General features: G+C 43.9%; 2 protein-coding genes across 8 annotated transcripts in view; one reads left to right on the plus strand and one right to left on the minus strand.

The window, feature by feature from the left end:
• Positions 1 to 15,493, plus strand: MAD2L2 (mitotic arrest deficient 2 like 2). Of its 2 annotated transcripts, none has more exons than XM_030185980.1 (9): positions 1 to 157; positions 837 to 887; positions 1,819 to 1,937; positions 2,503 to 2,574; positions 9,747 to 9,847; positions 10,558 to 10,652; positions 10,855 to 10,928; positions 11,415 to 11,507; positions 13,500 to 15,493. In XM_030185980.1, the coding sequence occupies exons 2-9, from the start codon at positions 848 to 850 to the stop codon at positions 13,539 to 13,541; spliced, it is 636 nt and encodes a 211-aa protein (XP_030041840.1). In that variant the 5' UTR covers positions 1 to 157; positions 837 to 847; the 3' UTR covers positions 13,542 to 15,493. The 2 variants fall into 2 exon arrangements, with proteins under 2 accessions (XP_030041840.1, XP_030041842.1); XM_030185982.1 differs by having other exon boundaries at positions 14,173 to 15,493.
• The window catches only part of LOC115456716 (F-box only protein 6-like), a 27,580-nt gene continuing 14,785 nt past the window's right edge, over positions 13,810 to 26,604 (minus strand). For all 6 annotated transcript variants that reach the window (XM_030185976.1, XM_030185977.1, XM_030185972.1 and 3 more), the window contains 4 exons: positions 22,304 to 22,430; positions 20,192 to 20,287; positions 19,144 to 19,279; positions 13,810 to 15,656 (listed from right to left, as the gene is read on the minus strand). In XM_030185976.1, the coding sequence (XP_030041836.1) occupies positions 15,510 to 15,656; positions 19,144 to 19,279; positions 20,192 to 20,287; positions 22,304 to 22,430 (506 nt within the window). In that variant the 3' untranslated portion in view covers positions 13,810 to 15,509. The remainder of the gene's footprint in view (positions 15,657 to 19,143; positions 19,280 to 20,191; positions 20,288 to 22,303; positions 22,431 to 26,604) is intronic.

Genomic DNA, 26,604 nt, shown 5'->3' on the forward strand with positions numbered 1-26,604 from the left:
GCTGCGCCGGGTTGAAGGCGGACTGGAGCAGTACAGTTTCAATTTCCTCCGTCCGACTCCCGAGAGATGATCAGTCCAGACTGCGAAGGAAAACAGACCTCTTTAATATTTTAACATTTATACATATTGAGGTTTGGTTATTTTCATAGTATAACAGGTAAGCATGTATTGTACGTTTTAATCTTCACTTGACTGCTCTCGAGGGCTGCAACTGGATATTCCTAATGAAAACACATGGAGAGAAATTGGCATACCAACTATTTCCATTGTAATTGTACGCAAGTCTCTTTTGTGTCTAATGGTTAGGGATTTCCTGAAAACCTGACCTGTTGGACCAGGAGTGAAGAGCCAGGTCCAAGGATGTATAAATACATGTGTCTTTGCATTTTCTTGGCTGATACTGTCCATGGTGAGGCCGTCATACAGATCTCCAGATAATTGATTGCCCATTTTTGACTCTGTTTCTGTAACATTGGCAGATAGAACTGTCTGCCTGACATGTCGAGTAATCGACAAAAATTAGAGGTCTGATTAAATGCTTGGCGCGTTTGGGGTGCAGAAACCCAAAGAACTATGTACAATAGGAGGGATAGGCTGAGCATGGAGGAGAGAGAGACCGTGGAACAGGGGTTCTCAACTCAGTCTTCGAGACACATGAAGCCAGTCAGGTATTCTTGATACCTACAATGAATATGCATGAGAGAGATCTGCATAACTGCCTCCATTGTATACAGATCTCTCATGCATATTCATTGTGGATATCCTGAAAACTTTTTTTTTCTTCAAATTATTGTTTATTAATTTTTCTCTGTCCTTCCCCCCCCCCCCCCTTCCAGTTGCCATTAGGATGACGACACTGACTCGTCAGGATCTGAACTTCGGACAAGGTATGACACTTATACAGAGGGGTGTCAGGGTTGTGGGGTTTAGGAAGGGAGCACTGGCTCTGGCACAGATGCCAAGTTGCGCATATACCCAAATGACTTCAGTAACACATGGCAGGGCATGCTGATGTATAAAGTGAATTGATAGGGATTTTAAAATTTCTCCAGCACTTTCTTGCCAGGGACAAAATACACTTGTTACATATTCCTGCAGGCAGAGCAGAGTGGTTGCACATGCTGTTTTCTGACATGAGGCCTTTGTATGTGAAAATTGTGCTCTTTGGGATTCCACTAAAGCTGCATGATTTCTTTACAGTATGTATATAATGTCCACCTCCTAAGAAGCAAAATCTGAGCTGTAGTTTGCAATCTCATCAGAGTTAAAGCAGCATGATCCTGCCCACACCCAAAAAAAGGCATTGAAGGATAAGGCTGCAGAGCTGGACCCAGTGTAATTGAAGCTGCATGAATTGAAGGAAATAATGTGCACCCAGTTGGACACAACTGAAAATATCCTGGGAACTCCTTAATGCTGTGTACTCTTGCTTTTTTCCTCTTCTTGGCCCTTCCAATCACAAAAAAATGATGTTTTTGGGAAAGGAATTGTTACAGAGTGGGGTACATGCTGAAGGCATTTCTTCTATAACAACTGTATCCCCACCCCACTCCAATGCTGCCCTTTTTCCTTCTCCTCCAGCACTCTTGGCCAGGTACTTGTGACTTTGGTCTGTTTCAATATGGCGATGCTTATGTACTTATGTACCCTTCCATAGCTCTTTCACGCTTTCCTCCTGCAAGTAAGTGGGTGAAAGTATGTGCATTATGTTCTTATAGGATGTTCCTTCTGGCATTACACTGTTAAAATTGTTTAGAACACTTTGTAAGAAAGTTACTACTGTGCTTCCTCCATTTCATTTCCTTTCTTGTCCCACAGTTGTTGCTGACGTTCTGTGTGAATTTTTGGAGGTGGCTGTTCACCTCATCCTTTATGTCAGGGAAGTTTATCCCATTGGCATCTTTCAGAAGAGGAAAAAATACAATGTTCCTGTCCAGGTAAAGCATGCAGGGCAACCTAGAAATGGCTACAGTGACTGGGTAGTCGAAAGACCTATAGCTTAGTGAAAAATGAATGGTGGCTGAGCAGATGATGAAGGAAGTGAATGGTAGTGGATGGTTGACCAGAGAAGGAAGGGTAAAGTGGATATTAGCTAATTCAGAGGTTTTCAACCCAGGTGGGATTTTCAGGATATCATGCATGAGCTATTTTTGCATGCCCTACCTTCGTTGGTGTAAATTTATCTTGTGCATATTCATTATGGGTATCCTGAAAACCTTATTGGCTAGGATTGTCTGAGGACTGGGTAGAGAACCCTTGCTTTAGATATTGAAAACATGCTTCTATGTTGTCAAGATAAATATATTTATTTGTTTTTGGACAGATGTCCTATAAATGTAATTTGCTCCAGGCAACTATAAACACAAAATGAAATATTTTTTTTCCTTATTTATTCTGTTAGCCCAGATGCCTCTGTCCCTGTTCTTTCGTTCCCAGGACCTGGAGTTCTCTCCCCCAGCCTGCTTTCAGCTCGGCACTGAGTTCCTGTCTTGTTTTTCTTAGATGTCTTGTCACCCAGAGCTCAATCGGTACATCCAAGATACTCTCCACTGTGTGAAACCACTGATTGAAAAGGTAAGGTTAATACGTCCTATTTAAACATTTATCAGTATGTTATGTTCTAAAGCAGGGATTCCCAACCCAGTCCTCAGGACACATCCACCAGCCAGGTTTTCAGGATTTCCACAGTAAATATGCATGAGAGAAATTTTGATGCACTACCTCCATTCTATGGAAATCTCTTTATACATATTCATTGTGGGTATCCAAAATCCTGACAGGCTAGATGTGTCTCGAGGATTGGGTTGAGACCCACAGTTTTAGATCAGGGGTTCTCAACCAGTCCTTGGGACACACCTAGTTAATCAGGTTTTCAGGATACTGACAATGAATATGCATGAGATGGATTTGCACGCCCTATCTCCATGGTATGCAAATTTATCTCATGCATATTCTTTATGGGTATTATGAAAACCTGACTAACCAGACTGGGTTCAGAAACCCCTGTTTTAGAGGGATCATTTGTATAAGTGAGAAGGAATAACCTCATGCAAGGGTTTTTTTCCCCCTTTTTTCTAAATGTGGGCTCCTATCACACTCCAGAACCAATGGGTTATGGAGATGGAGAATAAAGACTTGAGTCCATCCCTATATAGGACATAGTGCAGTCACAAGCTTTCCTGTATGTTCTGTCTCCAGCAGATAGTGACAGGCATTCCATTGAGGTTGAACTGGTTTGGTAGTTCCTGGGCTTATTTGATGAACTGGTAACCTAGTTGAGCTTAAGTAGTCAGAGGGCATCCAGAGTCCTACAGAGGCCATCTGCTCTCTCGGACACCTGGAAGAGCCCATGTTCCCTGCTGGCCAGACTTAAATGGGGTCATCAATCCCCAACACACACAACCTTCCTTCAGAATGAAATAGCAGAAGCAGTGTGATAAGGTAGATGGGCTTAGGGGTGGGGGAGTGGAATTTGCATTGTTGTAGCCTGTGTAATCAACAGCGGGGAAGAAGGGAGCTTCTACAGTCTATTATTTCCCCTCATTCTTACACCCCACCTCCTTGGCCTGAAACACTGTGGGAGCAGTGCAAGTTCTGAGGCTGTGAGCTGCAGCAGCTTCCCCTTTGAGTGCTAAGAGTCCAAGTTTCAGAGGTTAAGAAATAAGTATAGCCAATAGTCCATCTAGCCCATTATCCGGTTTCCATCAGTGGCCAATCATGGTCACAAGTACTAGGCAGGACCCAAATAGTAGCAACATTCTATGCTACCAATCCCAAGGTAAGCAGTGGCTTCCCCATGTCTGTCTCAATAGCAGACTATGAATTTTTCCTCCAGAAACTTGTCCAAACCTTTTTAAAACCCAGATACGCTAACTGCTGTTACCACATCCTCCGGCACCGAGTTCCAGAGCTTAACTATTTGTTGAGTGAAAAAAATGTTTCCTCATTTTTTTTTTAAGTATTTCCATGTAACTTCATTGAGTGTCCCCTAGTTTTTGTACTTTTTGAAAGAGTAAAAAATGGATTCACTTCTACTCTTTCTACACCATTTAGGATTTTGTAGACCTCAATCGTATCTCCCCTCAGCCATCTCTTTTCCAAGCTGAAGAGCCCTAACCTCTTTAGCTTTTCCTCATATGAGAGGAGTTCCATCCCCTTTATCATTTTGGTTGCTCTTCTTTGAACCTTTTCTAATTCTGCTATAACTTTCTTGAGATACTGCGACCAGAATTGAACGCATTACTCGAGGTGAGGTCGCAACATGGAGCAACACAGAGGCATTATAGTATTCTTGGTCTTATTTACTATCCCTTTCCTAATAATTTGTAGTATCCTGTTCACTTTTTTGGCTGCTGCCACACGCTGGGCAGAAGATTTCAGTGTATTGTCTACAATGACACCTAGATCTTTTCTTGGATGCTGACACCCAAGGTGGACCCAAACATCAGGTAGCTATGATTTGTATTGTTCTTTCCAATGTGCATCACTTTGTGTTTGTCCACATTCAATTTCATCTGCTATTTGGATGCCCAGTCTTCCAGTTTCCTAAGGTCTTCCTGCAATTTTTCACAGTCTGCATGTGTTTTAACAACTTTGAATAGTTTTGTTTCATCTGCAAATGTAATCACCTCACTTGTCATTCCAATTTCCAGATCATTTGTAAATATGTTAAATAGTACTGGTCCCAGTAGAGATCCCTGCAGCACACCACTATTCACCCTCTTCCATTGAGAAATATGGCCATTTAATCTTACCTTTTATTTTCTATCCAATAACCGATTCCTAATTCACAACAGAACATTGCCTCCTATCCCATGACTCTCTAATTTTCTCAGGAGGCCCCCATGAGAAACTTTGTCAAAAGCTTTCTGAAAATCTAGATACACTACATCAACCAGCTCGCCTTTATCGACACGTTTATTCACGCCTTCAGAGAAATGGAGCAAATTGACGAGGCTGGAGGTTGCTAGAGGATAAGCCTAGAGGCTCCTCTCATTCATCTTTGGAAAGGCTAAGTTCAGGCATAGGGTTATCGGCTGGGCAGAGGAAGTTTACCCAGTGCTCCTGTTTATCAGAAAGCTCTTCTGCCGAAAATGAGATGTTCAGGATTACAAGGCCTCTGGTTCCTCAAGAATGCGGTGATGGTTTGTCGTGCTTCTCAGCCGGGTGGATAGGGATTGACTGTCCGGACTTTTTTGAAGAGAGGACCTGAATCACTTTGACTAATGGCTCTTGGACTTCAGAAGAGACTATATGTTGGAATTTGCTCACCATCTCACATATATATTTATCATGTCTTCCTGTTTAGTGCAAGCCTGTGCAAATGTTAAATTACTTGGGGAGGAGGGGGGGCAGGTTCTGTACCAAGAGATGATTGGGGCACAGGCCACTCCTTCTGGTCCATCCTCAGTTTGAAAGAAGTAAATCAAATGCTTTATATTCCATGCTTTTTGAAGGGAGAGGTTGATGATCTTAGATCTCAAAGAAGCTTTTCCTCTATATTCTGATTTTGGAACCACACTTGTAATACCTTAAGTTCTTGGTGTTAGGTCATCACTATTGGTTTCAGGCTGTTGCCTTTGGCTTGGCAGTAGCCTCACAAATCTTCTGTAAGGGCAAGGTGGTGGTGGTCACAGTCCTTCACAGAGAAGGTGTGTTAGTGCATCTATATCTTGACAATTGGCTCGTCAGAGTGAAGTTGTTAGGAAAGCTGGCAAGCAACTACTTGAGTGGTTCAAGTGGTGTTATCGCTGTGATGGATCATCAGTTTCCAGAAGAGCAAGTTGGAACCTTCTCAGTGCAACAAGTATCTGGGGGCACTTCCCTGTCGACACCAAGACAGGGAAGGTGTTCCCTTCCAAACAGAGGATGGTCAAGCTGTTGAGTCGGGTCCGTATATCCCTAGTGAGGAAGATGCCTTGAGCGGGGAATTATGTGCAGGATCTTGGTTTCATGGTGGTGACACTCAAGTTGTTTCCATGGGCCTGGGCCTGGGCCCACATGTGTCCCCTGCAACAGTTGCTTCTGACTTGTTGGTTAGTGCACTTAGTCTTACAAAGCTTGCTTGCCTGCCATGGACTGCAGAAGTGAAAACCGGTTTGATGTTGTGGTTGAACTTTTGCAATCTGGCAAAAAGTGCGAAATTGGAGACTTCTGATTGGCTGATGTTGATGACCGATGCCAGCCTGAGCGGTTGAGGGGGATTAGTTTAAATCAGGTGGTACAAGTTCACTGGACTGCATCTAAGATGACCTAGAGGCAGATGCAGCAACCAAATGTAAAAAAATCTAAATCGTTAAAGTCCCTAACGATTTTAAAATAACGAAAAATGCACCAAAAAAAAAAGTCACACATGCTGAGATCGGTATTGAAACGTACAATGTATCAAAGAATCACAATACATATCGTTAATCGGCCCCCAAATCATGCGCAGAGCAGCCAAGCGTTATGTTAGCTGCTCTGCGCATGCCACAAACAGTCAAAACACAGTCAAAACACAAGCACATGGCTCCCAAATCAAAACAAAAATAAAAAAAAAGGGTCGGGAGGGGGCAAAGGCGCTGGTCAGGAGCGTCCTGTATGGCCGTCCTTGCCCCCCCCCCCCCACCCGTGGTCGCCGTTCCCCCCGCCCCACTTCCCCCTGCATTCTAAATTAAAAAGCAAGAAGAAAAGCAAACGTACCTTTAGCAGCCCCGGCCCCCCTCCCTTCCTCACTACTCTGTCTCCCCTCAGCTCCGCCTCCCGACATCCTCCGCCCTGTGCCCCGCCCCCTCTTGGGGTCGTCGCCGCCATTCCCCTCCTCCATCGGGCCCGTGCAGCGCCTCTCTCCTCTGTCCGAAGGTGCTGCACGGGCAAGAAGAAAGCTGATGCCTGCCTTCGCCCAGCTTCTGTCGCGCGTCTCTCTCCTCCTGGGCCCGCCCCTGTCTGACGTCGGTAACCTACGTAGGTTACTGACGTCAGACAGGGGTGGGCGCAGCAGGAGAGAGACGCGCGACAGAAGCTGGGCGAAGGCAGGCATCAGCTTTCTTCTTGCCCGTGCAGCGCCTTCGGACAGAGGAGAGAGGCGCTGCACGGGCCCGGTAAGAGGGAGGGGGGCCCGATGGAGGAGGGGAATGGCGGCGACGACCCCAAGAGGGGGCGGGGCACAGGGCGGAGGATGTCGGGAGGCGGAGCTGAGGGGAGACAGAGTAGTGAGGAAGGGAGGGGGGCCGGGGCTGCTAGAATTTTGCTTTTTTGGGGGGGGGGGGAGCGGCGGAAAGTGGGGAGCAGCGGGGGGGGGGGGGGGGCAAGGCCGTCCATACAAGGACGCTCCTGATGAGCGCCCTTGCCCCCTCCTGATCCTTTTTTTATTTTTTTTTTTTCATGTGTTTTCTGACGTCCTTTGGACCAATCACAGCGCTTTTAGCTCTGCTAATGCGCTGGGATTGGCTCAAAGTTTGTTTATTTTTTCACTTAATGATTTTTTCCTGGCACAGAGCTGTCCTAACGAGAGGTCCAGACCTCTCGTTAGATTTCCTGCCTTTTTCCTGCGTAAAGGCAATCGGAAAAGGTTAGTGCATGTCGTTTCAATGGGGTTTTCACACTAATTGCTCATCTCCATTCCGTTTTTGTTAGCTGCTGGCTTCCTCGGTAAAAGCCCTTTGATGCATGCAACGGATCAAATTTTCCTCGTTGGAGAGTCATTAAAGGCTCATTTAGCTTTAGTGCATCTGCCTCCTAGTCCAGTGATGGCGAACCTTTCAGAGACCAAGTGCCCAAACAGCAACCCAAACTCTAATTATTTATCGCAAAGTGCCAACAGGGCAATTTAACCTGAATAACAGGTGCCGGTACTCATTATGGGCGGGGTCACCACATATGACTCCACCCCTATGATAGCCACACCCCTTACACCAGCCATGGCGCATATAAACAGACATCATTGAAACTATTTATACTAGTATAGGAGAAAAAAATAACATGATTTTTTTTTCATTATAAATCATTTCTGTAAGCTGTTACAGCTCCAGTATACCCAGTGCAAAATAAGTCAGCAGATGTAAATTCTCAAATTGGACATATTCCAAACACTAAAATGAAAATAAAATGATTTTTTCTACCTTTGTTGTCTGGTGATTTTGTGTTTCTATCCATATTGGTCCTAGTCTCTGATTCTGCTGCTCTCTATCTGTTCTCTTAACTCCGTTTCCAGGGCTTCCTTTCCATTTATTTCTTTACTTTCTTCTTCATTTCTTGCCCTCCATCCATAAGTAAAAGCTGGGTCCTCCTGTGGAATTGACTGGAAGAGGTATAATGTGGATCCAGCTTTTGCCTATTTTCTCCATCAGTGTGCAGTTTTTCTCCCCCCCTGCCCTCCCCTCCAGCCACCCATGTCCAGCAACCCTCCTCTCCCCACCAGCCACCCATGTCCAGCCACCCTCCTCTCCCCCCTGCCCTCCCTCCCAGCACCATGCAGGCCTCCTTCCCACCCAGCACCAGGCCTGCCTCCCTCCCACCCAGCACCAGACACCAGGCATCCCTCCCTCCCACCCAGCATCAGGCATCCCGCCCTCCCTCTCTCTGAGCACCAGGGCCCTCCCTCCGATAAAAGTCATACCTGGTTGGAGATAAGGCGGCGTCGGCAGTAAAAAGCGTGCTGGCTCTGTGCGCCTTCAGCCTTCCCTTCTGTCTCTCATGCTCTGGTCCCGCCCTTGCGGAAACAGGAAATGAGCGCGGGACCAGAGCTTGAGAGACAGAAGGGAAGGCTGAAGGCGCGCCAAGCCAGCACGCTTTTCACTGCCGCTGCCGCCTTAACTCCGACCAGGTATGACTTTTATTTGGAGGGGGACTGGAACTGGCTGAGGCGACGGTGTGCGTGCCAACAGAAGAGGGCTCTGCGTGCCCTTTCTGGCACGCGTGCCATAGGTTTGTCATTACTGACCTAGTCGATCAGTCATCTCAAAACAAACAATCTGGAATTTTTCTGACTATGCCATATCATGAAGGACCTTAGGGAAGATATTTTTCCACCTGAATGGTTCGTCCCTGCATGAAGGCTTCTAAAGCTGACCGCACAATTGCTTGTAGTTTGTCTGATTTCTAATCTCCCATTGATAGCTGAAGTTACTGGGAAACTTGTATCAATTCAGCTTGCATCTTATTTGCACAAGGTTAATGCTGCACATCCTAGACAGACTGTACAACAACATTGTACAGAACAAACTAAGCTTAACAAAGTCAGTTAAAATGTAAGTAATCTTGGAATTCTTTGTCATACAGCAAAAAAGGAGAAATTGAAAAACCACTGTACTAAGTATCACAGAAAAAAATAAATACATTTTCACTATAAAATAATCCAATGCTTTGTTATAGCCTTTGGGTTCTGTACTGGTCTGGTGGATAAGGAAGGAAAAATTTGGTCTTACCAACTAATTTTTTTTCCTTGAGTCCCTCCAGGCCAGTCCAGTCTCCCACCCCGTGTATTATAAAGATATATTATAGTTATTCTGTTTTATAAGGGGAGTTACCGGATTTTGTTGTGAGGTCTTTTGAATATGCAATTATATATGTTGAGAATTTTGGATTCCCTGTCTTCTTTGGGGAGGGGGGGACTGGGGAAAGTATATTTTTTCCCTATGTGCTTTTGTTCCAGAAATAACTGGAGCCCTTGTAGGGCACTATATAGGGCAGGACTTAAGACCAAAGGTTTTCATTGTATGTTCTGTACATATACCACATTGTCTCTTTTTCTCTCTTCCTGCTTACAGAATGATGTGGAGAAAGTAGTGGTGATGATTTTGGATAAAGAGCATCACCCAGTGGAACGATTTGTCTTTGAGATCACGCAACCACCTCTGCTGTCTGTTAGGTAAATTCATTCTAGAGCATTCCCCCTCCCCCCTCCTGCTGTGTTCACTTACTACATAGACAGGATTTATAGTGCTGATTGAAAGAACCATGAAACTGGACTGGAATAATTGGCAGAAAACCAGCCCAGCCAGTCCATTTTGTAGAATTAGCGTTCACTGCTCATCCTTTTCTTCACCAGAGGCAATACTTGCAGCCACTATTTCCTGTGATGCTGCAGTATGTTAGTAGAATCAATTGTTTGTATTAATGGGGAAGACTGATGGTGTATGAGAGGGTCCCAAAGCAAAAATGGGGATGCAGTGGAAGGTTGAAAGAATGAGAGAGAGCATTGATGGGGGAGGGGAGGGGAGATAAGATAGACACGGAAGCAACAGAAATCCATTTGGAGACATTGAGAGACGAGAAAGTGGGAAAAGTAAAAACATGGAGGAAAGGCTCACATTAAAACCAAAAGAACAAATAATATTCAAAAAAGTGGTTTAGAAAATGCAATTTATTGAAAAATATAACTATCTTCCTTTTAATAAACTTCACATCTTACATTTTAAATAATGTTTAATATGCAAGCATTGTGAACTTTGAAAGCCATCACAGACTCCACCCTCCCTACTTCAAACTGCTCCAGAAAACTTGGGGTGTTAGTGTGTGGATAGCACTCATTCGTGTGCGTTTCTCCTTCACACTGTTTATCTTTCTTTGGTTTTGCAGTTCGGACTCTCTGCTCTCACATGTGGAACAGTTACTGCGGGCACTCATTTTAAAGATCAGTGTCTGTGATGCAGTGCTGGATAACAACCCTCCAGGTAGGACACAAGGCTGACCTTTCATCTGAGCTCTACTCAAGGCAGTCAGTTGTAAGTTTTTGATTAGAGCTGTGCTAGATATTGGGAAATGTACAGTAAATGACTGAACTGTGTAAAGCTGTCAAATGCTATTGCTTCCTAATTTATCACTGTATGTTTTAATGAGCATCTAATCTGGGCTGCTGTCTTTGTATTTCTTCAGGGTGCACCTTCACTATATTGGTTCATACCAGGGAAGCAGCCGCCAGAAATATGGAGAAAATACAAGTTATTAAGGTAAGTGACACCTTATCCCATAGGTGGCCTCTGGTGTAATTATTAAAGTGAGTCTGCATTTTCCTTCATCACAGCTTCATTGTGGGGGCCCAGTAAGGTGACAAGAAGCAGCCTGGGGAAAGGCAAGTCTGGACGTTGTTTGGGTAGGTGGTACGGGCTGCCGACTTTGGAAACAATTCATATTTTCACTGCTTAAGGTTCTAAGGAGAGGAGCAGAGATAGTGAGCGAGCAGGATCCTTCAGATTGGTTGGGTTTAAGTAGGTGTCAGAAGGATTACTACAGGGATAATTAACTTGTGGAGGCCAAGCATGCATAGCAACATTGCTTTTTGCTTTATTTTTATGCTTGTGTCAGAAGGTGTTTATTATAACTGTTTCTGAGAAAGTCATAAACCATGTCCTGACCGCGAGAGTGCATGTAGAAGAGTGAGACATCATCGCCTAACCTCAACTCTCCATCAACTCAGTTTGTGTTCATGGTGCTAGGATTTCCCCTGGATCGTCGCTGATGAACAAGATATGCACATGCATGAGCCTCGGCTAATACCTCTCAAGACCATGACATCGGATATTCTGAAGGTGAGGGGGGGCTCTTTTTTGGGGCAAATCACACAATGGAGCAATGCATTCTTATAATGATCTATTTCATTCAGTTTGGTTATATGCCCTGTTCTTGTAGTCAGGGTAAGCTAGTTTAATACAACACTCACTGCATGACATAGAAAGTTGCATCTGGAACATATTGAAAAATTGCATATATAGTCTTAATTATAATGGAAAATAAAATGAATCCCCTTACCCTCCAAAATAACCCATATCAAAACCTATTTTACTAATCTCTGATGCTCTGTCATCAGTGCATCCAATAAAAATGACAGACTCCAAAATTTGAACACTTTCTAATAGCCAAATGGACTAATAAAATATTTTTTAATTAAATACTGTGAGAAAAATGAAGGCTGTCTATCAGATGTTTGAAATCTGCAAGACTTGGTATGCTCAACCATGATTGGTGTGAAGAGCAAAGACTGCTTTAGGGATTCTAACACATTAGCACATATGAGTTTATCTTGTTGGGCAGACTGGATGGACCGTGCAGGTCTTTTTCTGCCGTCATCTACTATGTTATAATAACATTTTAAACATAACATACATAGTAGATGACGGCAGAAAAAGACCTGCACGGTCCATCCAGTCTGCCCAACAATTTAAACTCATATGTGCTACTTTGTGTATACCTGACCTTGACATGATCCTTTTTCAATAATAACTAGTGTAGCTTCTGAGCAATATGGTAACACTGTCATAACTTTTTCCACACAGGCTCCTTGTGGTTCTCTGTAATAACTAACCACTTTGATCCTCTTCTTTGGCAACCTTTGCAATAAGCAGTTGTATTTCCATTTCATCAAGCAGATCAATCCATAGACTGGTGGGTTGTGGCCATCTACCAGCAGGTGGAGATAGAGAGCAATCTTTTGCCTCCCTATATGTGGTCATGTGCTGCCGGAAACTCCTCAGTATGTTCTCTATCTCAGCAGGTGGTGGTCACACACAGCAGCAGCTCTGGCTAGGTCTCCAAGCCTAATTGTTTAGGCTTTGTTGAGTACCTGGGGTTGAGGGCTCTGCTTGAGCAAGTGTAAACCTCCTTTTCTCCCCCCTCCCGCTGGCTCCGTTTAAAAAAAACAAAACAAAAAAACCTTTGATGCAACCCATTGCAATAAGCAATTGTATTTGTTAGTGATAAATTGGATAATGATCAATAGGTCTTTCCTCTAAAAGTAGATAAATTAATCAGTTCAGATGCAAATTAGCAAATGGTCTGTGTATCACAGGAGGAATTAGCTGTCCACCGGTAAAGTGAAATCTAAAAGGACATCCCAAACTCCGTATGTAATCTGTTGGTTGCAAGTTAATAACCATATGGATGGGACACTTCAGTTCTTCTTTATGTCTACTGCGCTACAATAATTGCTTTCTGAGTTTAACGTAACTTAGTTCTCCCTTAGCCAGTCAGTAGCTGCTGCCGGGTTGTTCAAATTAAAAAATGTAATACCTTGATCACCTTTCCTGGTAGTACAGGGCTCGATCTCATTGCAAACACTTACTAGATCCCTTTCTTCACAGCTACCAGGGCTCTAATCATACACTGTAATCATATTTCCTCTACTTTCATTTTTTCCCCTTAGCTGGTGTAAGATACCAGACATCAAATCTCCAATTTAGTCATTCTATGCATATATATTACATGGTTAGAAGTAGTGTCAGTGACAGATTTCCTCTTTGCCTCGTTACTGAACAGATACATCCTGTGCAGCAGCATCACTACAAGTTACACAAATACACAGTGCAAGACAGGTACAGAATGGGTAACGACAGAGGCTTCCCACCACAAAGGTTCAGCACAGGTCACACTTTGCAAGCTTTACCTACATAGTTATCTTGCTTTAACCATGAACACTATTAACATGCTGAGCAGGTTAAAGCTTAAGGGCAGTTCATTCAGTTGCTAGCAGTTATGTTGAAATGTATAGCTTTAGTAAATGCTGAGGTTCTTGACTTGCATTCTAGATGCAGCTTTATGTGGAAGAGCGAGCCCAGAAGTGTGCGTGATTTATTCCTCGCCAGACTTCCCTTGTTTCACAGCTCATCACCTCATCTGGAAGTTCCGCTACATATAAAATGGTCTTGCTGTGATCGTCTACTGTGCTAGTTCCCCTAGCAAGTCACTGACTGCAACTTGGGAATGGGACTTTTGTGTAGACTCTGGATTAGATTTAATGATTGTTACATTTTGGTTTTGTAAATGAGCCCTGTAGTCACTGCCGGCAGGAACCTGTGGTTTTTGAAACCACATTTTAAAAATCAGTGGGTTTTTAAAAAAATATATTTAAGATGGTACTTGTAATTGCTTTATCTTGTAGGAGCTGCATTTTTGGTGTCATCTACAGACCCATGAACACTGAAAAGGCCAAGTTCAGCTTTCTAGTATGATAAAGAATATTTGTTAAAAAGTTATAAATATTTTCTAAAAACACAGTTCACTCCAAACCAAGCCACAGATTAATCCTGTAGAAACACAGAACTGGATCTCATACTTTTTAATATTAGACGTTGGAGGGGGGGGTGTATATAATAAAATGTATCTAAAAAGTGATAAAACCTCATAACCAACCCTGTCACAAAATATTAACTTGCACTATTACCTCACAAGTATTTAAATATTCTTTATATGTTTTTTTAGATATGTACACCTTTATATTGAGGAGGAAAACTGCTGCAGCAGGCATCCCTTAAGAACCAACAAACTATTTTTGTAACATGTAGAGTTTTATACATATAAAGAATATTAAATACCTGTGAGGTAATAGTTCAAGGTGGGGGTTTGTCACTTTCTAGATGCTCTTTGTAGAGCTTTACCCTTCGGAGTTTGTGGTTGTAATAAAACATACACACAGAGCAATGGCAGCTGTCAAATTACCTTTGTTGGCAGTAATTCTGTTAAGCATTTGCTGCATGTGTGAATGATACGCACCCTGTTATGAAATTAGCCCTATATGAAAGGACCTTATTTTATAAAGGTAACAGATGACTATATGCTCCTGAGAACCACTTGTGTCTCATCTTGGCATTGCATATGCTTATACACAATTATTCAGCCATTTTCCATGGAAAGATCATACGCTACATGTAGAAAATACTCAGTAGAATTCTTATCAATGAAGGCAATTATTTGACAGCTACCCTTGCTGCAGGTGACAGTGTGCCCTGATGAGTTAGTATTGAGTGCAGCTACTCTAGATCAGTATTTTCCAAGTCTGGTCCTGGAGTACCCCTTGCCAGTAAGGTTTTTAGGATATCCACAATGAATATGCATTTAATGGGGGCAGTGTATGCAAGTCAAGTTCATGCAGATGCTGAAAACCTGACTGGCAAGGGGTACTCCAGGACTCGACTTGGGAAGCACTGCTCTAGAAGGTTAAGTTGGCTTAACATTTACTATTCAAATAAATGTCACCAACAGCATTTCTGGGCCTGCAAAGAGATGAGTAAGTAAATGTTTTTTTTTTAAGCAACATAAATGGTATGAATGAGAGTATAAGTATGTATTTATCCTACTGAAAGCTTCACCTACTTTAATGGTTATCTCTTAATATATATTTTAATGACTTCCACGAAGCATCATTCCTACAGAGTTTCAGTGGTGATAAGGCACCAAGTTCAGTTAAACAATCATCCTGGCTGTTGACACTTCAGAAACTAACACATTCAGAGATAAAATTCTTCTTTACACACTGCCTTAAGAGGGAAAGACGAAGCATAAGAAAGCCCTCTCTCCTCTCCATGTTTCATGGGCATCAGTGACATTTGCTGTGGTTTATACATGATGAAGCAGAAGGTCATAGATCTAAGGAATAGCAGGTCGAGCGGAAACAGATTTACATACTTGGAGCCTCATTCTCACCTCTATTCAATGTTCATTAACTGGCATGGATTTTATGCATTCAAATGTGTTTTACTTGTCCTGTCAGAACCACCGGGCAGATGTTCATTGGTATTGTATGGGACACAGTAGAATGTTCACATGAGCTCCTCGGGCAGGATGGCGACACTACTGTCAGTGAGGCGCACTCCATACCACCCTGCCCAAAACTGGGTATCCTTCCCTCCATGCTGAAAGCAGATGTATCGCACACCAGGGCCATAATTTTTAAATGTATGTGTGACCTGTCAATATAAGCACAAGAGAGAGAAAAAAGTAGCAATCCCTCAGAAAAAGTCTCACCCTATGCCCGTATAGAGGTCAATATTTAGAAGATGTATCTGGTTAAGGTTGGGAGTTGTCCAGTTACAATTTAACCAGTTAAAAGAAAAGGAGAAGTTGGAAGTATTCTTGGGGCATAGTGCGAAGGTAACACTAATGTTCTGGTCAAAGTGTGTCAGAAAAATGCTTGTCCTAAAGTTAACAACACAAAGTTACCCAGTTAACCTCAAGCCTGGGCTTTTGAAAATCCATGGTTATTTTTCTAAATAACTGTTTCTTTCTACTACTACAAATCATTTCTATAGCGCTACCACAGATACCTGCTCTGGCCATCTTTAACCAGATAGCTAGCATCTGAATAGAGACCTCATGATTTATCGTTTATTTTACTTGATATACCTTTTTCTCTTGTAATCAAATCAAAATGGTTTACAGTACACAATTAAAACAAACAGAACATAAAAACAATGGAATGCCATTATTCAATAGTAAAGCCCAGGCCCTCAAGACTAGTCATCATTGGCACAAACATTCACCGAACTCAAACCAATCACAAACAATTATCTGCTTTGAAAGTATAAAGGGCGTTATTTTAAGTTTTAATAAACCTGAAACCTTATATAGATACAATATTCATAAACCAACAGTTTTAAATGCCAGCTGGTAAAGGGCCAAGGACTTGATATATCATCTTTCTGTAGTACAATCAAGGCAGTTTACATTTCTTACATACAGGTACTTTCTCAGTCTCTAGTAGGCTCACAATTTAAGTTTTTGTACCTCGGGCAATGAAGGGTTAAGTGGCTTGCCCAGATTACGAGCCATAGAGGGAATTGAACCCGTGTTTGGCAGGTTCTCAGCTCACTGTGCTAATCATTAGGCTACTCCATATTCATCAATGCTGAACACAGGATGTAGTCACTGTACTGGTGTTATTAAATGTACAGTGCTGTTCAATGTGTACATTTTTTCTACTGTTTACAGTGTTCTATTATTAGGTTTCAATTTACTGTTTTCAAGTTACCTCATTTATTGTGTTATGTTTATTCTTGGTTATTTTACTATTGTTATGCTGTTAACAAAATTGTAAGTTTTACGTTAAACTGTACCTGCTGTACACTGCCTTGGGTGAATCTCTTCATAAAGGTGGTTAGTAACTCCCAATAAATACCTTTAGAACAAGTTACTGAATAATAGACCTAAACTAAATGTATAACTCACTAGAGAGCAGCTAAATATTTTCACTATCTGGATAATTTTTTGGTCTGTCTTCCCTCTGTTTCTTAACTATATGGAGAGGAGTAGACTATTCAGAAGGATTTTCAGCTATTATCCATACAGTAGCTACAGAGCTACAGCTAGGAAAGTTACACATTCAGCAGCTACTGGACAACATATCAACTTCCTTTGAACATTGGCCCAAATGGTTCCTGAAGTTATGATGGTGCAACTTAGAATCCCTGAGAAAACAGAGACATATCCATTGTCTGTAAAAGAACATTGACAGTTGAGCAAAATGTTAAAAAATAAAAACTCTGGTGTGTGTGTGGGGGGGGGGGGGGGGGGGGGGGGGTGGTGGTGTTGTCTAGTAAGCGAATACAGTGACTTGAAGTGGTGCTACATTCTTCCACACTACAAGGCCCGGTGGCAAGTCACATCTGCCCTGTAAAGAGGAAGATGAAATTTTAACCTTACCTGTAAGTTTTCTTTCCTTAAATCTTGCCAGACCAATCCAGATGAAAGGGTTTATGCCTCCCCACTAACAGGTTGTGGAAACAGAACACAACTTTCTTGTAACGCCATCACTGACATGATCCTGTGATCCAGAGATTGCATCTTGAAGATCTGCCAGTAATTCCTCACAAGCCAGCAAGAGAAGAACTAAGCAACCAGCTAAACCATAGGACCCTTCCAAATAGGGCAGGATTTATGCTTTGGATAGCCCTGGCAAACAAGTGCACTGGCCTCCCTCCCCACTTTTTTTCTTTTCTTTCTTCCCACCCCCAGTCCACCATCTTTGTTGTACAGAAAATAGGGAGCCATCCAGGATTCATGGTCCTTGTGGCCCCAGACTGGCCAAGGTGGCTGTGGTATGCAGACTAAAGAGGATAAAGGTGAGAGGGCCAAGGTGGTTTCTTCAGGTAGAAAACCTCCTAGTTCAGGGTCCAGTTCTGACACTGGATGGGTTTTTGTTTTCTCTTACGGCTTGACTCTTGAATATCCACCTCTTCCTTAAGCGACCTTTCAAGTAAGGGATTGTTTACTACAGTGGCTTCACTATGTCTGGCCCCAACAGACAAAGAATAATTGACGCTAGCGACACCATTTCATAAGGCAATCCGATACCAGAAGATCTTTGGCTCTCTATTTTCTGTACTTGGATTTACAATATGGAACTCTACCTATTGCCATCAGAACAGATATCATATACCTTAGCTTCCGGGAGGCTAAAAACCTCTCTCTTTCCTAAGTCTATTTCATAGCATAATCATTACGATACCTGACTTCATATTATGCATCTGATTTTCTTATAAGGTTGTTCTGTCTCATACATACACTTTACAGTTTCTGCTTTGTCACACCTATTAAGTAAACTGCACTGAACCCTGGTAAGGGGATTTTAGCGGTATACAAGATCTGATTTGAGTTAACCATTATGCCCAATGCTCTTTTTATTGGGATGGGGCTTAGCTTTGATACAGAAATACTGGCTGGCTGAAGGCTGCACGGGACCCTATATAGAGTGATGTCATCAACCCAGTTTTGTCACCATTTGCTGGTAGGACAGCATAAATCCAACACATCTCGACTGGTCTGTAGAGACTCGAAAAGAAAATTAGCAGGTAATTCAACATTCTACACACAGGCCTTACTTATCAGTATTTCTTACTTTGTCTCTCTGAAAGGAAATTGCATGTAGAGCAGGGGCGTAGCCAGACCTTGGCAGGAGGGGGGTCCAGAGGCCAAGGTAGGGGGGCACATTTTAGGATGCCTCCCACCGCTGCGGCCCCCCAACCCTCCCCCGCCACTTTCGACCTCTGCCACCGCCACCCCTCCCCCGCCGCCAGGTACCTTTGTTGGCGGAAGTCCCCAACCCCTGCCAGCCTTAGTCTTCAGCGCCGGTCTGCGGCGCGTTCGCTGATTTGTGCTGTGACTCCTGACTTACGTCCTGCATGCACGTGCAGGACGTGAATACGTAGAACGTTAGGACTCACAGCACAGATCAGCAAACGCGCCGGAGACCAGCGCTGACCCCCGCCAGCAAAGGTACCTGGAGGGGGGGGGAGGCAAAAGCAGAGGGGGCCAGGGCTAAATCTTTGGGGGCCCATGCCCCTGTGGACCCACCTAGCTACGCCCCTGATGTAAAGTAGTAAATACAGCAATACATGCTTACAGCTAGCAGTATGAAGCAGACCGGCACTAGTAACTGAATATCTCAAAGCAAGTTACCTCTGTCCACTGTGCATCACTCCATTGTTCTATGATGACCACTTCTGGACAAAACTGTTGACGAACAATATAATCTTTGGAAAGCAGTTGAACACAGAGCTCATACTGACAGCCACAGTCTTGTCTTGCTGCATACCTGCAGAAGCAGCAAAGAGTCAATCCCCATCTTGACTTGCGACCTAGAAGTTATATCAATGCTTGCAGTCCTCTGGTGACAAATTCAGTATAAGTTCTCTGTTACTAGCATGGACAGAGCTGTACTACAGCATCTTCTGGTATTGCAGCAATGGAGACTCTGTACCTGTCTGAAGAGTAAAAGAGCTGTTTTGTCCTACCCTCAAAGATCCATTTTGGTGTGAGTCCTAGATGCCACGTAATACAGAAAGTTACAAAATTCTGCTTGTCTTATGAAAGCCAAGCAATTTGATCATGTTACTCCTCTGTTCTACTGATCTAGGTTTAAAATCCTTGTCCTTGCCCATAAGGCCCTCCATGCTGGCTATCCTCCCTATATTTCCTCAATTATTATCCCTTATACCTCTGTCTGTTCCCTTTGCTCCCTTGATGCCCACCGTTTAGTCCTCCCATCCCCCAAACAGGCCCACTATGAATCCACCAGATCCTCTGCATTCGTCTTTCTCTCCCCCCAATCTTTGGAACAACCTCTCACACCAGATCTGAGCTTTCTCTGTCTGAGTTCAAGTTGCTTCTGAAAAGCTAGTTCTTAAACTTGTTTTCAATTTGCCTGTGGAGTAATACTTTTCTTTCCATATAATCTATGTGAATGGGTTCTTTTCTGTTTTAATGGAATTCTTTTCTGATTTTCATTGACTCTTAAATATTATTTTCTTTAAACTGCTTTGACCTGGTTTTAAGTAAAGGCAGTATATCAAGTTTTGGAATAAACATACATATGAAAGATGGGCCACTGCTCTCAATACAGTTTCTCATTAGCTCTACTTTTTAGTTACCAGTAAAATTTGGGATATCTTTCATACAGAGATAATCCAACACTCAAATGTGTATGTCTTCTCAGCTTCACACTTACCAGTCCTTGATCTCAATATCTGGCTGTATCACATCCATCAGTTCCTCCCAGTAGCCCTCTTGTTTTAAATCAATAATCTGAGACTTCTTACATTGGCTAGATATTAAAACAAAATAGAGATTTTTATCTGAATTGAGCAATATGGATTAGGTTAATGTTTCACAGGTGAAATACCCAGCAACAAGCTCTTTCTGGTCTTGTAAGTACTATGCACTCCTCACCACAGTTGAAACCCAAATATCAGGTCAAAATGTTCAAGGGTTTTTTGTTCACCTGACATGGTACACTGATGTCTCTCTACTGTAAGTAAGTATGAAGGGAATAGAGAACATGTTGTCAGATAAGAACTGTATAGTTTTCCCGCTCTGACCCTTGAATACTGAGCTCTTGAATGCAACTACATCACCTGACAATCTCAAGAAAAGCTGAAGAGGCTAAGGGCTGGCCTGCTGGTTCAGTATCAAAGCTGCTTGTTGCCATGTAGAACTTCTAAGCTCAATTCCTGATCCTGGCTTTTACTTATGCCACTGTGGCTGCTACAGAGGCACCATACATATTCCCCAAGAAGATGGTGGGAGGCTTAGTTATCAAACTAGAGAATGACATGGGGATGGGGACAGAGCTTGTGGGGACAGATCCCACTGGGATGGGGACAAACTGTCTCCATGTCATTTTCTACTTTGAAGCCTGTTAATGAACTGGACTGTTATTTATGTTTGAGTGATGCAGACGATATTTTGATTTTTTTTTTTTTTGAAAAACAAGCTGGCCACAACTAGCAAAATTTGCATGGGGGATCCTGTACATTCCTGCTACCAGAACATCTATTGCAGGAAGGACTGTGGAAGACAAGAGCTAGACTGAATTCTGAGGTTGTTGATGGCATTTAAAAAAATTATAACAGCACTTCATAAAGCATATTTCTCCCCTCAGAATGGGTTGTATTTTGTACCCCTAGACATTTTAACAGGGTGGCTTAGGATTCCTTGATGTAGTAGAAATCAGCTATTGTTGGGGTTGGAAGGGTAGAAGGCGGTGGTGAGGAGGGTTATTATAGCTGCTCGATGTTATTATTGTTTTCTATTTGTAATTTATACACAATAGTTGCACAGCAGATTGTTCCTTTTTATACTTGAATAAAAAGATTTAAATATAACATCATAATTGTTTGAGGCTTCTGCAGATGAGGACAGAGCCCATGGGAGCGGGGCGGGGACAAACTTTGTCCCCGTGTCATTCTCTATATCAAACAATTTTTACACAAGAGAGGCTCCTGGCAGCTTACACCATGCCGAGCTGGCCAGCTGCTGATATTCAACGTCACTTAACCGGACAGCGTCACTGAATATTAGCTCTGACTTCCCAACACAATCCAGGCAGTGCCAGGGCAGTCTAGGGACGGACCCAGAAGTTATGCAGGCACCGGTAATATTCAGAGGTTGTGACCACATACCTAACTGGTCGGTCAGGACTGCACAAAAATCAATCTTATCTTTGCCTATTTAGGTATAAAGGTACCCACATGGATTTCCAGAAGAATTAGATATTCAGTGCACATGGATGAGTCCCAGAAGGAGTTACAGTTGACAGTCAAGGCCTGTTACTAAATTGGTTGAACTAATCAGGTGTGGGAAAAGATTAAAAATGAGACACTCCAGCTAGATGCAAATGAAACTCATGCCACTACCACATTAGAAAGTGGTTTCAATAGAGCTGGAGCACCAAAAGAAAATTAGCGAGCCCAAATTAAACCAAAATATATAAATACTATATTCCTTCTGCAGAAAGCTACATACAACACCCACTACTCATAATAAAATTCATTTATGTTGGGTGGAGCAGAAAAGCTCTAAGAGAGGATAGGAGGGAGAGGTGGTGTGTATTAAAAGCAAAGAATTCGGTGAAGGAAAGGTGAAGTCGATAGGAAACGAAGGATAGAGGGAAGAAAAGACAGGGTGTGTAGGTAATAAGAGATAAAGCAGGGTGAATGGGAGACAAAGGAGAGACAGTTACTTTCTAGCCCTTCCCTTCTAGAAACTTCAACCTCAGTAACATCTATCATAATATACTGATCTGCCCTAGCCCCATTCTCTCCACAAACGTCTTTCTTACCCATAGGAAGTGACAAAGTATTTCTGTATTTGAAGATCATGAAATGCTCTCCCATAATCTCCTGGGATAGTCTCAATTCTCCATCCATCACCTCCATTCTTTAGTATTTCCCAGGAATCAAGTCCCTCTGTAAATACATAAGACATGTTTGAGTTCTCAAAGGAAATGCATGCAAAGGTTTTCCCCTCAAAAGCATATTTAGTTTAAAATATAAACATCTTCTTTGTGAACAAATAATCATTAAATCCTTTGGATTTGTTTAGGTTTAATTACTTTGAAAATCCAAACTCAAGGCAAATTAGAACCAGTACTTATAAATTTAAGAAAACTATTTACTAAAGGTTCTCTCCCATTTGTATCTTGCTTAGTGAATACAGCCCTTAAGTCTGTACCTGGGGAAAAAAGGGTTAATTGACTTTCCCAAAGTCACAAGAAGCATCACTGAAAGAAGCAGAATGTGATCCCTGGTCCCATCCACTGCTCTAACCACTAGCCTCCTTCTTCACTTTATCAATAGTGAAATTACACCACCCCTACTTTACACCAATAGCTTCTATCCGGGACAATGATGAAAATAATACTTAAGGAGAAATTAGACCTTACCTGCTAATTTGCTTTCCTTTAGTCCCTCCGGACCGGCCCAGGATTGGACCGGCCCAGGATTGGACTGATGGGTTGTGCACGCCTACCAGCAGGTGGAGACTGAGAAAAAAACTCTGACTCTAGAGAGCCAATGAGAGCCCTGGTCATGTGACCCTAGCCTCAGTATTTGAATAACCAAGCAGAAAGGAAAAGAAGGACCTATATTCTGTGCCCTGAGGAATTTAAGCAGCCAGGCAGCACGAGAGAAACCAACGTGCTTAAACTACGGCCTCGCCGTAACACTGGGCGCACCAACAACTCGGTTCAGAGCCGTGGCATGGCCAATTATGTACAGAAATGTGTATCCCATAAACTGTGCAAGTTGTATAATATTATGAACTGAATAACCAGAGAACTTGCAAAACATTTAACTTGTAGAACATAATGTATTTCTTATAGACCATAATGTATCTCCTTTAACTGTCTAACTAGCAGAACAGCTCTGTAGACGACAGTTGCATCTCTGTACACAGTAAAATTGAGAACCATAGAACACGGGAGGGACCTGGGCCGGTCCGGAGGGACTAAAGGAAAGCAAATTAGCAGGTAAGGTCTAATTTCTCCTTCCTTAGCGTCCCTCCGGACCGGCCCAGGATTGGACTGATGGGACGTAACAAAGCAGTAGTCCTAAGGGAGGGACCCCAGCAAACCCGCTGTAAGTACGCGAGATGCAAAGACGGTCTCCTGACGACACTGTACATCTAGTCTGTAATGCTTAGAGAAAGAATGAAGTGACGACCAAGTCGCCGCTTTACAGATCTCCGCTGGAGGCACCAAGGAACACTCCGCCCACGAGGCTGCCTGCCCCCGGGTAGAATGAGCTTTAAGCGCTGCCGGAACTGGTCTGTCTGCCAAGAGATAAGCAGACGCTATCATTTCTTTGATCCACCGAGACAAAGTAGGCTTAGAAGCTGCAAGGCCCTTGCGGTGACCAGCAAACAGCAGAAAGAGGCGGTCCGATCGACGGAAGTCCTTCGTAACCGCAAGATACCGTTTAAGTACTCTCCTAACATCCAGAGTATGCAACTTTCGCTGCTCCTGCGTTCCGGAGGAGGATCCCAGAATAGGAAGAAAAACCGACTGGGACATATGAAACCGAGATAGTATCTTGGGCAAAAAGGACGGAACCGGCCGAAGGACCACTCGCTCTTTAGAAAATTCCAGAAATGGAGATCTACAGGAAAAAGCTTGCAATCTGAGACTCTTCTAGCTGACGCGATAGCCACCAAAAACACCGTCTTAAGCGTTAAATCCTTCAGAGAACATGTTTGTAAAGGCTCAAAAGGAGGCTTTGTCAGAGACGAAAGCACCAGATTAAGGTCCCAAGATGGAAAAACCGATCTGACCGGAGGACGAAGAAGGCTGACCCCCTTCAAAAAACGAGCCACCTCGAGAAGACTAGCCAAAGACTTACCCTTATTCTACCTCTGAAACAGGACAGAGCTGCCGCCTGCACCTTCAGCGACGAAAGAGAGAGCCCCTTATCAAAACCTCGCTGTAAAAAGTCTAACATCTGAGGTACTGACGCCTGAAAAGGAACAATGTCAGCTTCTGCACACCAATCCTCAAAAATTCTCCACGTGCGAATATAGTTTAAAGAGGTGGAACGACGACGAGACTGCAGCATGGTAGAAATCACTGGCGTTGAAAATCCTCGCTTAGTTAAACGAGCTCGTTCAAGAGCCAAGCCGTAAGACAAAATCGAGCTGGATCTGGATTCGGAACTGGTCCTTGAACCAGCAAAGCCTTGTGTGCCGGAAGACGAAGAGGAGACGCCACGGACAGACGCTGGAGATCCGCGTACCAGGGACGCCGAGGCCAGTCCGGTGCCACTAAAATGATCGGCCCCCTGTGGTCTTCGATCTTCTGAAGGAGACGACCTATTAGTGGCCATGGAGGAAATGCGTAAAGAAGGCCGGAGGGCCATTGCTGCAAGAGGGCGTCTACCCCTGCCGCCCTTACATCTTTTCGGCGACTGAAGAAGCGAGGAACTTTGGAGTTGAGCCTGGAGGCGAAGAGATCTAGTACTGGAAGCCCCCAGCGCTGTACTATCAACTGAAACGCCCGATCGCTCAGAGCCCATTCCCCGGGATCGAGAGTGTGACGACTGAGGAAGTCTGCTTGCACGTTGTCCACTCCTGCCACATGCGAGGCTGAGATGGCCGTGAGGTGAATCTCCGCCCACGCCAGGAGACTCTCCGCTTCCCGACACAGGAGACGGCACCTCGTACCTCCCTGGCGGTTGATGTAGGCTACTGCCGAGGCGTTGTCCGAGAGAACTCGCACAGCTGTGCCCTCCAGAAGAGAACCGAAGTGCAGCAGAGCTAACCGAATCGCCCTGGTCTCCAGAAAGTTGATGGATTGAACTGCTTCCAGCGGCGACCAGAGGCCCTGGGCCCACTTGTTCAGGCAATGAGCTCCCCAGCCCCGGAGACTGGCATCTGTTGTTAGAGGTATCCACCGCGGCGGCTCCAACGGCATCCCCACAGTGAGATTCTGTATCCGTAGCCACCAAAACAGAGAGATTCGCTCCCGGAGCCTCAAAGGCAGTCTCATCAGAAGGGAATCTGTCTGAGCAGACCACCGGGTCAGAAGAGACCACTGAAGAGATCTCATGTGAGCTCTGGCCCAGGGAACTACTTCTATCGAGGCAGCCATGGAACCGAGAACCTGAAGATAGTCTCGAGCACACGGTACTTTCCGATGCATCAAATTCAGAACCTGAGACCGGAGCTTTAGGATTCTGCCCTGCGGAAGAAAAACTCGACCCCTCGCAGTATCGAAGGTGACCCCCAAATACTCTAGAGACTGAGAGGGAACCAAACGGCTCTTGGCTATGTTCACCACCCAACCTAGGGACTGCAGGAACGTTACTACTCGCTCCGTGACCTGACAACTTTCTTGATAAGACTTTGCCCTTATCAACCAGTCGTCCAGGTAGGGATGAACCAAAATCCCTTCCTTCCTGAGAGCCGCTGCAACCACGACCATCACTTTGGTAAATGTGCGCGGCGCCGTCGCCAGGCCGAAAGGCAGAGCGCGAAACTGATAATGCCGGCCTAGAATTGCAAAACGCAAAAACTTGTGGTGAGCAGGACGAATGGGAATATGCAAATAGGCCTCTGTCAGGTCCAAGGCTGTTAAATACTCTCCCTTGCGCACTGCTACTATGACTGACCGAAGGGTCTCCATCCGGAAACTGGTGACCTTGAGAGCGCGATTGACAGCTTTGAGGTCGAGAATAGGACGATGGGAGTCCTCCTTTTTGGGCACCACAAAGTAAATGGAATACCGACCTTGCTTGTACTCGGCAGGAGGAACTGGATAAATCGCCTGAAGATCTAAGAGCCTTTGCAGAGTCTCCCGAACCGCACGCGCTTTGAGGGGAGAACAACAGGGAGACTCTAGAAAGGCGTCTGAAATAGGCCTTGCAAATTCTAAGGCATATCCGTCTCGAACCACCTCCAAGACCCACTGATCTGATGTAATGTGGGCCCACCTCTGATAAAACTGAGAAAGCCGAGCTCCGACAGGTACCAGAGAAGGGGCCCTCGCACCTTCATTGGGAAGTACGCGCAGGGGAGCGAAAATTGCCGCTTGAGAATCTGCCTCCTCTGCGGTAGCCTCGAAAGGACTGGTTCCTGGTAAAGAAACGCGAT

This window comes from Microcaecilia unicolor, chromosome 13 (assembly GCF_901765095.1).
Source record: "Microcaecilia unicolor chromosome 13, aMicUni1.1, whole genome shotgun sequence".
Taxonomy (NCBI): Eukaryota; Metazoa; Chordata; class Amphibia; order Gymnophiona; family Siphonopidae; genus Microcaecilia; species Microcaecilia unicolor.